This window comes from Vipera berus (assembly GCF_964194415.1).
Source record: "Vipera berus genome assembly, chromosome: 1".
NCBI lineage: Eukaryota > Metazoa > Chordata > Lepidosauria > Squamata > Viperidae > Vipera > Vipera berus.
In genome coordinates, this window is record NC_138202.1 from 110,655,927 (window position 1) to 110,669,867 (window position 13,941).

The 13,941-nt window shown below is 39.4% G+C and overlaps 4 protein-coding genes across 4 annotated transcripts in view; 1 reads left to right on the forward strand and 3 right to left on the reverse strand.

Moving 5' to 3' along the window:
- TSPAN4 (tetraspanin 4) overlaps positions 1-7,595 on the reverse strand; it is a gene marked incomplete at its 5' end in the record, with an annotated part of 735,824 nt that extends 728,229 nt beyond the window's left edge. The window contains one exon of the mRNA XM_081313178.1: positions 7,568-7,595. The remainder of the gene's footprint in view (positions 1-7,567) is intronic.
- Positions 1-13,941, reverse strand: part of CRACR2B (calcium release activated channel regulator 2B) — a 794,336-nt gene that overhangs the window by 625,011 nt on the left and 155,384 nt on the right. The gene's annotated exons all lie outside the window — the stretch shown is intronic.
- The window catches only part of PNPLA2 (patatin like domain 2, triacylglycerol lipase), a 365,554-nt gene that overhangs the window by 119,990 nt on the left and 231,623 nt on the right, over positions 1-13,941 (reverse strand). The window lies entirely within an intron of this gene.
- POLR2L (RNA polymerase II, I and III subunit L) lies at positions 9,945-13,456 on the forward strand. Its single transcript, XM_081326021.1, has 2 exons — positions 9,945-10,041; positions 13,159-13,456. Exons 1-2 carry the CDS (start codon positions 9,947-9,949, stop codon positions 13,265-13,267), a joined length of 204 nt encoding a protein of 67 aa, XP_081182147.1. The 5' UTR covers positions 9,945-9,946; the 3' UTR covers positions 13,268-13,456.

Below are 13,941 nucleotides of genomic sequence, written 5' to 3' on the forward strand. Positions count from 1 at the left end.
TCTGTAATAAGGGAGTGCAATAAACACGGAACACCACAGTAATTTGATGGTGAACACATATAATAGGATTTATTTAGGTTGTGGTCATTCAATGCGCTGAACCATACAATTAGTCAATGGGCTAGCATTTTGTGTGAATCCAGGCAGTACTGTTAGTTTATGGTTCACGGTATATCCATACAACCCCAAAAATGGATTAAGTAAACGATGATTTTGCTCAAGTAATGACCTTTGGGGCTTGGCATGTCAAAAATTCAGAAAATCCGTAACTTGTCACAAATACTCCCCCAAACAAGACAGAAACAATTTTCTATTTCCCTTCCATCTAGGCCAGGGGTAGGCAACCGTGGCTCTTTTATGACTCGTGGACTTCAACTCCTAGAATGTGCTGGCTCAGGAATTCTGGGAGTTGAAGTCCACGAGTCATAAAAGAGCCAAGGTTGCCTACTACCCCTGATCTAGGCCACCCCAAATAGTAGCACTCAGTTCAACAGCAGCACTGAGGCTGGGCCTTGACTTCAAAAGTCTCTAGGCCTTGACTTCAGCCCTAGTGCCACTGCTGACTGCTGCTATTTTAAAAAAGCCACCTCATGCCATTCTCCAAAGCACATGGGCCATGGAGAATGGTGCAACTGCTCCACAGCTTTGCAGTTCAGCACTCCCCAAGATCTGCTGTGTACTGTTTATCTCCAGGACGTGTTCTCTTTCTGTTGAGAGGGTCACTGCAGCCTATCTGAGGTGTTCCAGTTTGCCCAAGGCTGCGTAGAATGCTCTGTTCTTCTGCAGCCTCTACAGCCAAAAAAAATGGGGAAATCACACCAAATTCTCATGTGATTTTTGGAGGCTAGGGGCCACAAGCTGATTTTTGCATGGTGTCCAGAGCCTCCCCCCCAAAAAAATTACACAAAAACGGACTACAGGTAGCCCTCGGTTTACACCATTTCGTTTAATGACTGTTCAAAGTTACAACGGCACTGAAAAAAGTGACTTATGATAATTTTTCACACGACAACTGTTTCACACCTATGACGGTTGCAGTGTTCCAAGGTCATGTGATCACCTTTTTTGACCTTCTGACAAGCAAAGTCAATGGAGAAGCCAGATTCACTTAACAACTGGGTTAGTAACTTAAAAGCTGCGATTCACTTAACAACTGTGACAAGAATAAATGGGGCAAAACTCACTTAACAAATGTCTCACTTAACAACAGACATTAGTCGTAAGTCAAGGACTATCTGTATGCTTTTGAGAATATTATTGCTAGTGAATGCTGGCATGTCATCTAAAATATGGCATTTTACCTTTGGCACTTGTAGCATAGCCTGCCATCACTGGTTTAATTAAACAAGGCAAACAAATATGAAAACAGTGACCCAACGTACCATGATTTTTATGTACATAATTTTCAAGAAGCCATTTGCCACTCCAAATCTGTGAAATATTAATGTACTTTCAATGTACAATATTGCTCCAGTCTATAAAATTCACTAGACAAACAAGCAAATAGCACCCATATAATTTGTTACCTTTTCTAAATACCAGCATGCTAACTATTTCAATCATAATTATCTAAGACACCCAGCGAGAAAAGATAAAATAACTCAACAAGTAGGATCTTTTCAAATCAACTTCGCTAAATTGATAGATAAAAGAATTAAATACCTCAGATAAACAGCAGATATTTTTCAGCTGTGAACTGCACACCATCAATTAGCGTTTTCTAAGCAAAACATTTAGTCCTTCACTTCCTTTTTTTCCCTCCAGAAGAGTATTTTACCTATACCTTATTATTAAACAACCTAACAAGATCTTAACTTTATGGATCAATGGTCCTCATAACACTGAGTTTATTAATTTTTTAAAAATTAATTATTTGCATGATGTATGGTTGTCATAATAAAGTATTTGATTTTGAGAATGATGACGGTATTAGCTGAAAACCCTGGAATATGAGTGTATACTTTTTTTACCTATAGAACTAAAAAGTTGATTAAGTCTCTTCTGAGACCACCATAATTTTCAACTAGACTGCAGAAAGGGTGAAACAGAAATGCTGGCACAGGAATTTTTGTTATTTGCAAGAACATGAAAAAAAAATCACAATACTGGCAATATCCATAAATCAGTGGGAGAAGATTTAAATTTACCCAAACATTCTGCTCCTAAATTGTATGTTGTCATGGCCCAACAACTAGATTTGAAAAGTAAATCTCTAGCATAAAGTAGCTAAATTAGAACTATTTTTGTTTAAACACAGAGTTAAGAGTTGAATGTAGACAATTTCTTGTCTTAATAAATATATTCATGTGATGAAATGTGCACCTGCAACAGCAGGGGAGGAGTATTTTGCCACTCAGAGTCTTCACAGAAAGAGGCCCAGATTAAGTAACTGCTCAAGTCCTCAGCTGGATGGGGAAAGGGGGAAAAGATTCAGGGTAACCACATCCTAAAGTCTCTCAGGATAGACCTAGTAGATTAGAAAGTTATAGCCTTAATTTGGAAAGATTCTGTCCATTAGGTATAAGCAAATAAAAGACTGAACTTAATTGGACCTCACTATCTCTTCTCTGAGCTTCGCCCTGACAATTCATCAACACAGAAAAATTAAAATAGTTCTAGTCACATAATGTAGAGTTGCACAATGGGGTGTACCTATTCTAGCCAACCAAATCCCTTTCCAAGATAGTTTGCCTGGTTCTTGTTTCATAAGAAACATTCAGCATTCTGTGGCAACAAAGTATTAGCTCTATGCTCAGTGGGCTATTTTGTCCCTTATCAATATGAACCGAGGTGGTGCCATGGTTAGAATGCAGTATTGCAGGCTGAATGCTCACTCCAGGAGTTCGATCCTGACTGACTCAGCTTTCTATCCTTCCGAGGTCAGTAAAATGAGGACCCAGATTGTTGGGGGCAATATGCTGACTCTGTGAACCACTTAGAGAGGACTGTAAAGCACTATGAAGAGGTCTGCAAGTTTAAGTGTTATTGCTATATTGTTCTCTAAAATCTTGTCTATTTCTACAAGGTCTGGGAAGAATAGGATAGGATAGGATAGGATAGGATAGGATAGGATAGGATAGGATAGGATAGGATAGGAATCTGGAAGGGACCCTGGAGGTCTTCTAGTCCAGCCCTCTGCTCGAGCAGGAGAACCTATACCATTTCAGACAAGTGACTGTCTAGTTTCTTCTTAAAGAGATTTTTAAAAATCTCCTTAAGTAACACCAGCTGCTTGCAATTAGTGCAGGTTCAGTCCCACCAGGCTAAAGGTTGACTCAGCCTTCCATCCTTCCGAGGTAGGTAAAATGAGGACCCAGATTGTTGGGGGCAATTAAGCTGACTTTGTAATAATGCTGCTGGGGGGGGGGCGAAAGCCCTAATAAGCAGGCATATACATAGAATGAAGGCTATTGCTAAGCACATTGATTTGTGCTTTAGATTGTAAGCCGCCCTGAGTCTTTGGAGAAGGGTGGGATATAAATGGGATTAAAAAAAAACTTGTCTGAGATGGCATAGGTTCTCCTGCTTGAGCAGGGGGCTGGACTAGAAGACCTCTAAGGTCCCTTCCAGCTCTATTCTTTTCTAAAAAACCTCCAGTGATGGAGCGCCCATGATTTCTGGAGGCAAGCTGTTCCACTGATTAATTGTCCTCATTGTTAGGAAGTTTCTCCTTAATTCCAGGTTGCTTCTCTCTTTGGTCAGTTTCCAACCATTGTTTCTTGTTTTGCCCTCTGGTGCTTTGGAGAATAGTTTGACGCACTCTTCTTTGTGGCAGCCCCTCAAATACTCTCAATACTCTCAAATACTGTCAAATGCTCAAATGACTCCAAAGAGTTCTGATACCTCTCTCATGCAATGACATCACTATTTTGCTTACACTGAGATCAATACTGTGAGAACCAGAATCAATGATACAATTATATTTGTCATACAACATCTTCCTGTCACTTTTAATTTATGTATTAATTAACTTCATACGGTACACGTACACTAAGAGGTCTAAGATAAAGTACTGAATGTTAGGTCTAAGCATGTTTCAGAAATGTTCAGAAGATATATTTTGGAACGTATGAAAGCAAAGTAAGTGCTTTAAGGAACCAAGTGTTTTACAACAGCCATGTGTTACCCAATTTATAAAGCAGTCACATTAATTTTCAGATTAACAAAGAAAGGTGATAAAACTGTTATTCAATATTCAACAATTAAAACATATTAAGACAGACTAACTCAATCCAAAAGAGGCAAGGTAAAACTTTTACAGATTCTAAAGTGTACCACATATGCCACAGAAGGCAAAGAATTTCAAGAATACGTGTAAAGCCCCACACGGGTAGCAAACAAAGGAAACAAGTTCATATTACTTTCAAGAAGGCATGCGTAATGCTAAACTGTGATAAAAATAATCTTGGAAACTCTAAGAGAAAAGTATTAGGCAGAACCATATAGTAGTGAATTCATTAAAATGGAATAATTTTCTAATGTTGCTTCCCACTACTTTGACAACCCAGCTGTGCTGTCTCTTTCCCCCAAAACTGTGCTTTTCTTCCATTTTCTTTCCACAGTTTCTCACAATATGCCACTACAGAGAAGTCCCCTTTCTACATTACTGTTAGATTATAATACTTCACTTCCGTCTATGTAATTTATTGAAAGAGGGAACAGAACATTTTCTTCTCCCCAAGTAACTTACTGTTAAAATGGAGTAATTATTGTAGATTACCTGAAAATCTGATAATAAAACAAGATATTTCCTTCTGATTAATTCTCCTTTTGGGGAGGAAGGAGGAATCATTTAAAATTCATTTTCCTTTGAATAACTATGTCAACCACACATGAATGTGATCCCACTAAATAATCTTCATGATTGCTTTGATCCATTCATTTTCTCCAAACTCAAGTTTCAGATATATATCTGCCAACTTAGCATCTACTTTAAATATACAAAAATATACAAAATGTGGTATCACAACTGTATGATCTTGAATCTAACCGTAATAACACGGGTCTCTGAAACTAGGAATCCTGCTGGAACAGACCAAAAGCATATCTAGTATAGTATCCTATTTTTCCACAATAGCTAACTTCCAGAACTTTGGAAATTTTTACCACACCCACAGGAAAAAAAAGATTGGCATGCTATTAGATTTTCTGTTCTCCATCAGTTCATAACTAGCATCAGTTCCATAAAATGAAACAGAAGACAAGACATGGGAGAACACAATGGTTGGAGACTTTCATGAAGGTCAACACTTCTTCAAACTTGCAGCTCTTCCTTTCCTTGCAGTGAAGGAGGTCAATAGGGATATTGGGAAAGAGTCTATTCTTCAATTTCCCAACAGACTGAATCAAATTAGCTTAAAAATTAGTTCTGTGGGCTTTTCTTCCAACACTGAGCAACAGTTCTAAGGGCCAACCACAGAATCTAGAAAAAGGCAGCTATGGGGGTGAGCATTCCTCCTCACATACACCAAAGTCCCTGGTGACTTTGAATTTGAAACATGCACAACTCTATTAGCTGTGGTAGTGTGATGATGAATCCAAAGATCTCCAAAAGATCATAGGTTACCTGTTAAAAAACCCATCAAAAAAAACTTCCATCCTTCAACCTGTCCAAAACATCTCTTTGGTAGCCTTACAAGTTGTAGGGAAGAGCTCCCTCATGCCCTCTTTCTTAAGCAGACTTTGATTCCATTCTGACATTCAAAGAACCCCCATAACCTTTCTTTTAGCATTTGCCTAAAAGTGCAGATACAGCTTGAAGAAGGGCAGGGACATACCTGCAGACTTAAGATCCCATGTATTATTCAAATCTTCTCCTCTCCACCATGATTTATAACTCCACCCCATTCCAACTTTGTCATTGGACACAAATCCTCCTAAAAGTATAAGAGTCTGTTCTAAACACGTGTGTGATGAATAACTCCCAGCCTTTGGAAGGAAACTCCGTCTAGACTAGAGCCTCTTCAGCACATCTGGCCCAGAGAGAAGCAAGCCAAAATTATGTTAGATTAAGTCAAATGAGCCACACCCAGTTCCTTCAGCCAAACTCACAAGAGCAGAAAAGTTCTAGTCTTGTGACATAAACAACGGTCCGCACTGTAGAGGAACCTATTCATAGAATTACAGGTCCACGGAGTAAACTATACAGTAATCGGCACTTTCCCCGTTTATTTTCACCAGCGTTCACGTGCTTACCACACACACACACACACACACACACACAGGCGGCCTCTTAAGTTTACACGGGGTGATCTTAGATCAGCTACCATCTCCCGTTCTGAAATGCCTCATAACATTTCTGCGAAGCGAAAAGGAGGCCGAACCTCCCCGAAATCCTTGGAAGGAAGAGCAGCGCATACACGTATGTCTTTCGATGTGCAGCCTTAACCAGAAGAGCAACGTCCAACTAATCAAAAGGGAACTTGCTCCTCTAGTAAGCGATCCGCCGATTTCCACCAGGCGTTTGCTGAACAGGTTTTGCTCGCCTTCCCCAATCTAAACGTCTCCCATCAAAGGCTGTACATCTTTCTCGGCGTGTAAACCCACTGATGACCCACCACCACCACCACCACCCCGTGGGGTTACGTCTTAAGAAAGGTGCACGGAAAGAAACGGAGATGTACCCACCAGAAACTGCGGCCGATTTGCCTCCTCAAAACCGAGGCGCGGAAGCTCTTCCCTGAATTAAATCAGCTCCCGGGGAAAAAAAAACCTGAAACCTATACTGGGCAAGTTTTCGCCTGACATTATTAACACAGTCACCGGCTCTATTAACTTAACCTTCCGAAGGAAAGAAAGAAAGAATTCCCTTCTTTCGGAAACGAAAAACGACGAGTAAGAAGAGCCGGCGCAGCCAAGGAAATGGAAAATCCCCTGCTTTTCTCCTCAACTCGGTCTCCCAAGTTAAAATAAGGAAGGTTTGGTGTGATTTTACTAGCACCGGGTTTCCATTTAGAGTTCTCTCTCGGTATTTAAAAACAGAGATAGCAATCACCGCTCCGGCATCTTCCCCCCCCCCCCCGCGCATGCAAACACGTACGAAACAGCACAAATCTCCACTAAACTCGAGCGGTTTGGGGCAAATGCGAGAAGAACTCGCTCTTCGGCAGCAGCGAAAGAAACCAACCGGCCTCCTACGTAAGGCAATGGTAGACCGGCAGCGAGCAGCGTTTTCTATCCGCTGCCTCCCCTCCGCTTATTTTCTATTTCCCAACCTTAGGAACTTGAAGATGCGTGGACTTCAACTCCCAGAATTCCCCAGCCAGCATAGCTGGCTGGGGAATTCTGGGAGTTGAAGTCCACGCATCTTCAAGTTCCTAAGGTTGGGAAACGCTGTAATCTATAGTATAAAATTGCTCCCATCAACGAGGGGGGGGAGAAAAACTTAGCACGGCTCAATGGCAACACCACCAGTTGCGCTTTCCAGTTTGCAGAGCAAATCAGCGGAGCGAGGAGACAGCTTTTCCATCCCCGGTCCGAACTCTCCGTTGGAAAAAAAAAAAAACTCTCGGCAACAAGTGTCGCCCAAAGAGCAACGGCGGCAACGGTAAAAGAAGCGAGGAAATACCTGCCGCCGCCTCGCCGCTGCTTCCGACGAGCCTCGGTGCCAAAGCCGCTGCCTAAAAGCCGGCGCTCCGCAAGCCCAACGCACCAGCAGCTAGCTACTCAGCGCGCCGCGCACGCGAATCGCGAATTTCTAGAGGAACGCAGCTATCTTGAGCCAACCGCGGCGCCGTACCTCTTGGAACGTACCATTTTTTTAATCCTTGGGAGGGTCGATTTGAGTTAAAAAGAAAAAAAAAGAGAAACGGGTTGTTGTTTTTCCAGCTTTTCACAGATCACGCTGATATCTAGGGGTACATGTCTCTATTTTTGATTACTGCCCCGGGAAGCTAAAATACACTTAGGGAAGCCAGGAAATGTTCTTTCTCCCCTTTTGCGGAGTAGTAGCGCCCGCGGTAGTGGGCGTGACCTTGCGAAAACGTGGACCGGCGGCAGCTTAGTCGCCTAGAGCAGCGTTTCCCAACCTTAGGAACTTGAAGATGCGTGGACTTCAACTCCCAGAATTCCCCAGCCAGCTATGCTGGCTGGGGAATTCTGGGAGTTGAAGTCCACGCATCTTCAAGTTCCTAAGGTTGGGAAACGCTGGCCTAGAGTTGAACGGGAGGGAGCCGTTGGCGGTTTCGCGCGGCAGGTAACCTGAGCGACCAGAGAGGGACTTGCCTTTGGTTTTTAAGCTTTGAAAATAGGACGTGCCGTGTCCTACACAGTCCAACCGTCAAATGTTTTTCCCAATAAGGACCGGCACCAGTATAATTGCAGCTCGTGTCCTTTCAGTTTGATTTTTATTGTGTTTTGTGTCTCTCTTCGCAAAAGACACCTGATGAAGAAAAGGACGAATATTTGCTTCTGGGGTGCAATCGTGGTATTCAGAGGCTTTCCCACGAAAGCGTTTTAACTCATAATTTATGGAGTTGCAAAACTGCCCACAAACACATAGCGCTGACCAAACACCCCCCCCCCACCAGAACCTATATGTGAAACCTGCCGCGTTTGGGGTTGTACAACATATTGCGCTTCGTGCTGTTAAATTTTGGTCTACAGTGCTGTGTGGGGAGGTAACCTGCCTGATTAATTTATGATTCACTATAATGGTAGGTTACGCTGAATAAATTATCATTAATTAGATGAGCAATGTCACGCAAACAGCTGATCTGTAACAATTCCAATTTTTCCTCCTCGTTTCTTTTTTTCTAGAAATGATAAGTAATAGGGGAACAACAGGGAAGGTTACAAATGGAGGATGAAACATGTGCACGTATCCCAAATGAAACTCGAAATGAACTACCGTATGTAGCTGTCCAGAAAGAAGCCTAGAAGCACCACAAAGATGTCTTGTAGCTATTAGATCTTTTCTTAGTGTTTTTTTCCTACAATGAAGAGTTGAAAAGAGTGATGAGAAAACACTGAATTACAGATAGGGATTGATACAGTCTGAGCCTCTGTACAATTCCTTAAATGAGGCTAAACATTTACATAAGAAAAACCTAGAACCACTTCTATCAGATAAAACATTTATTGCAAAATGGTCCTTGCAGAATTTAATCAAATACCTAAATAGCATCTTTCATTATATTCCATTCATATTTCTTTTTTAATCTAAAAATATCAACTAAGGAAAGAACAGAAGCATCTTTTTTATTGACAATAATGCAAGCTCTATCTGAAAGCATCACCTGCCAGAAATATGTATATAAACATCCTAAAAAAATAGATAGATTAAGATGGGATTTTTTGCATATGTACTTGATCCTGCTTACCTGGGATTCCCAGACATCCCACTATTCAATCCACATGTACTTCAACAGTTATATCCTTAGTGCTCCTATCCAAGGAAATACATTTAGAGTTGAGTTATATAGGTAGTCTTTGACTTACAACCATTCATCTAATGAATTCAAAGTAACAATGGCACTGAAACAAGTGACTTACAACCATTTCTCACACTTATGACCATTGCAGCATCTCCACAGTCATGTGATAAAAATTCAGGCACTTAGCAACCATTTACAATGGTTGCAGCATGCCAGGGTCACGTGGTGCCCATTTGTGACCTTCCCACCGAGCTTCCAACAAGTGAAGTCAATGGGGAAGCCAGACTTCCCTTAATGATTATGTGAGTCACTTAACAATTGCAGTGAAACACATAATAACTATGGCAAAAAGGTCATAAAAATGGGTGTGAATCACTTAATACCCCCTTGCTTAGCAACAGAAATTCCAGTTCCAGTGGAAGTTGTAAGTCGAGAATTCCTTATATAGTTAATTCAGACAAATAGGCTGCAAATCAATTCAGTTCAGCTAAAGTTAATTGCATTTAATTTCTAAATATATCTTGTGCCTGGAGTTTAATTATGCTGTTTTGTTTATATTTTCATAGGTCAAAATGATTATACCTGTGAGGTGCTTCACTTGTGGTAAAATAGTTGGAAATAAATGGGAGGCATATCTTGGCCTTTTGCAAGCAGAATATACAGAAGGGTATGCATTCCCAACTCCTATATTTTCATAACTATTTTATAAGATAAGCAACAATTTTATTAATATAACAATTTGGATTGGAATATAATATTTAAGTATATTATTTCCATGCCACTGAATGCAAATGTTGCTAATGGGAAATGTTTGCTGATGGCTTCGGTTGATAGCTTATATAGAATAAACCATTGCTTAATTATTCCCTTGTAGTGTCCTGTTAGAAGCGTATTTCTGAGTAACATTTTAGATTATTATATTACAAAACAGATCAAGTAATTGATTTTAAAATATTAATCTTGTTCCAGCAGCTCCTAATACTGATGTGTTCTTTTCTTTAAAAAAAGTTTGCTTATTTTTGCAGTCATATAACACTGTTTTTCAATAATAGCAATTAAATGGCAGATTATGTTGAATCCCATTATTTACTATAAAAGCCTGAGAAACATTTCTTCCGTTGACTGCTAGTATTTGGAAAGTATTGTCTATTCTCTTTTGTGCTATATTCACCATTTTCCTTATCTTGGCAGAATTGTCTCTGGGTGCAGTTAATCATGCTGTGATAGCCATTGATTTTTCATTGCGAATACAGAATTGAAAACTATGGATCTACAGCCTGAGATTAAATAGCATATTATTAACATATTTGCATGATAAATACATCTGATTGAATGTATAGCTAAATTCTCTTGCAATTTATTGTATGATTTTAGATTGGCCAAGTGAGCATACAGTACATAATTGAATTCCTCCTAGCAGCAGAATTGCCTGTAGTAACTGTTGTCTGACAATTTTCAGAAACACTCAAGAATGTCAGATATTGTTAAAATAATTTATTGTAATAAAAAAGAGTCACGTCACCTGAATAAGCTAGTTGTCCAGAGATGCAGAGATTCTGCCATATTTCAAAACGTTGCTTTTCACTTACATTGAACTTCAAATAGCACTGACTAAAACCAATATTGAAGAAAAGAACATAATCATTTCTGCTTAATCGTTTAGCTCCATATTATCAGATGTAGGGTTTTTAAAAGCTGGAGCATGGGTTCATAAAAATTGGTATTTAACCATTCTTTTGCAGCACTCAGCTTTTCTGCAGTTTTGGTGAAAATTAATGCATTTTTATGCATTTCTACTCAGAAATAAACTCCTTGGAGTTCAATAAAATCATCTCCATATAAGCTTATACAACTCTGCAATTTATGTATGCTGGAATTTTCATCAAAACACTAATAAAACAAATACAACAATTATAATACACCACTATTAAAATGTGTAATGATCTATTTTTAGTGTTTTTTTTTGTTGGAATAGATTTGAGGTTGAACACTGTGAAGAGGATTTCATTTGATGTGGAAATGTGGAACTTGCTGGGGAAGCTACAGATTGCCATTTTGTTTTTATCAGTTCTCTGCTTATATTTTTTAGCTTCCACTTACTTGGTCTGTGAATGACTGCCATCTCAAAGTGAATGTTAAATGCTCTAAATATTTTATGCCTACACACACATCCTTACCCAAATCATGAGCTGTACAGGTAGTCCTCAATTTATGACCCATCCTCAAAGTTATGATCATGTGATTGCAGTTTGCACTTGGCAATCACCTCACATTTATGACAGTTGCAATGTCTTGCAATCATGTGATCACGATTTGTGACCTCAGCCAGCTTCTGAAAATGAAAGTCAATTGGTGAAGCAAATGGAATATTTACCTGGAAGGTCAGGATTAAGCCCAGATAAGCTGTTTTCACTAAATAGAGTATGGGTGTCAAACTCACCGCATTACGTGACATGTTGCGACTTTTTTTGCATTGCCAGAGCTGGGGTGGGCACGGCCTCCATATGATGCAACCGGCCCGTGGGCCGGCAGTTTGACACCCCTGAAATAGAGGCTGAATAGCTATATCTGATCACAAGGGTTGACAGAGCCTAATGAACAAGTATCCATCTAAAACCAACATACAGTTTCCCATCCCTCCATTTGAATAATCCACTGCACTCATCAGAATGATAAAATCAGAGTGATACAATCAATCCAGGATGATACAGCAAGGTCTGATAGTTGAAATCATTACAGAGCAAGGAGTTTCTCCCATAATGCATTTATACCACTGGAGGGAAAAACTATGCTTTTTCTTGAGAGTGGCACTACACTAATAACACCCAGCATTGCAACATGTGCCCTGAAATTAATTTGAATGAGTAGTTATTGGTTCAGTAAATTATTTTTATGTTTCAATCCTGCCCTTTTTATAGAATAGGGATTCTTGCAGGCATATGCATAGACAGGTGTTCATAGACAGGTGTGTCTCTCACACAGCGCACACAGTGATAGCATGAGGAGAGGATTTGTCACGATTAGTTTCAGGTAGAATTGACAGTCATAGCCTGAAAAGGAGAGGAAGCTAGGAATTACAAAGGGGTCCTGTCTTTTTGTCATTGTTTACTCTTCTGTTTTGAAACAGGCTATTTTTATGTTCAGAGTCTTTCTTTGAATAAATACAATATTGTGCAGTTGGGAAGGAGAAAAAGAAGTTGCTGAAAAGTGCTAGAAGCCAATGCTGCGTGTGACTTTTGTGACAGAGAATTCCTAAACACTGGGGTGGAAAGAAAATAAGCAAATCATAGATCTAAAAGTTCCCCACATTTTCTTTTTACATTTTCCTGCAGGGCAGAAGCCATCTTTTACATCTGTCTTGTTAAGAAGATAAGATTTGAAGTAGTCAAAAGCATCTTTTTTCCCCAAACAAATAGCCTTGGTTCTTCGATCAAAACAGCAGTTCTTCTCACTAGACTATCAAGATACCAGATGTGATTTTAAGTGGGAATGCTCAAGGCAATCAAATCAGGCACATGTTTATGAGTAGAAAAATCTAAAAACTAGTAATTGATCCAAGTAGAATTAACAGCATTTATGAGGCAACTTCTTTCACAACTTTTTCCCCTAATGATCTCTGATTAGTTCTTAGTTGCACCATCCTCTGTTGCAGATGCTCACATTCTCTTTTTCTCTCATCCTTATTCCCTTTGTGGACGAGGCCTTGAATTTGTATTTATTTTGGGGGGATCTGATTTCAGCATGATGCTTTTTTTTGAAAATACTTGCTTTTGTTTGTTCCTAGTGATGCCTTGGATGCTTTGGGTCTGAAAAGATACTGTTGTCGCAGAATGCTGCTTGCCCACGTAGACCTGATTGAAAAGCTCCTGAACTATGCCCCACTGGAGAAATAAATATGAAGAATTTATGGTGCTACATGTACATGAACCAAAGTTTTTACAGTCCTCAGGCCAAACTGCTGGGATTAGAAATCAGATTAATAATCTGTGGGAAATTCCTTAGCCACTTAGCATCACCCCCCAAAAATGACTTAATAAAAATGACTTAATTAAAAGCACTTAATGACTGTGCTTTTAATTACAGCAGGGATTTTGCCAGATTCTAAGTATATTAGAATCTTTTCTATTTTCAAATATGGCAGTTTGAGAAAGGAAACAAATTTTGGGTTACTGTCAGCAGTTGTAATGAAGTTTTATTAAAAATATTTTGGTTAAAACAGTTCTCAACATCTTATTCTAAATCTCATTCATGAATTACATGGATTGCATTTCAACCTCATTCAGATCGTTGACGGGCATTTACACATGATGATGAATTATAATAAAGATAAAGATAAAGAATTCCATTTCAGTGTTCTTCCAAATTATTACATGATATCTTAAAAAGTAATAATAATGGGTTGTGAAATGAAAAATAAAAGGAAGGACAGGGAGCCTCTTCAGAAATGACCTTTTGTATACCAATAATTTCAACATATATTTTGCCCTTGCAGGAAGTAATCTGTATCTGATTAATTAGATAATAGAATATTTTTCATTACATATGCCAGAATGTGACACTAACAATC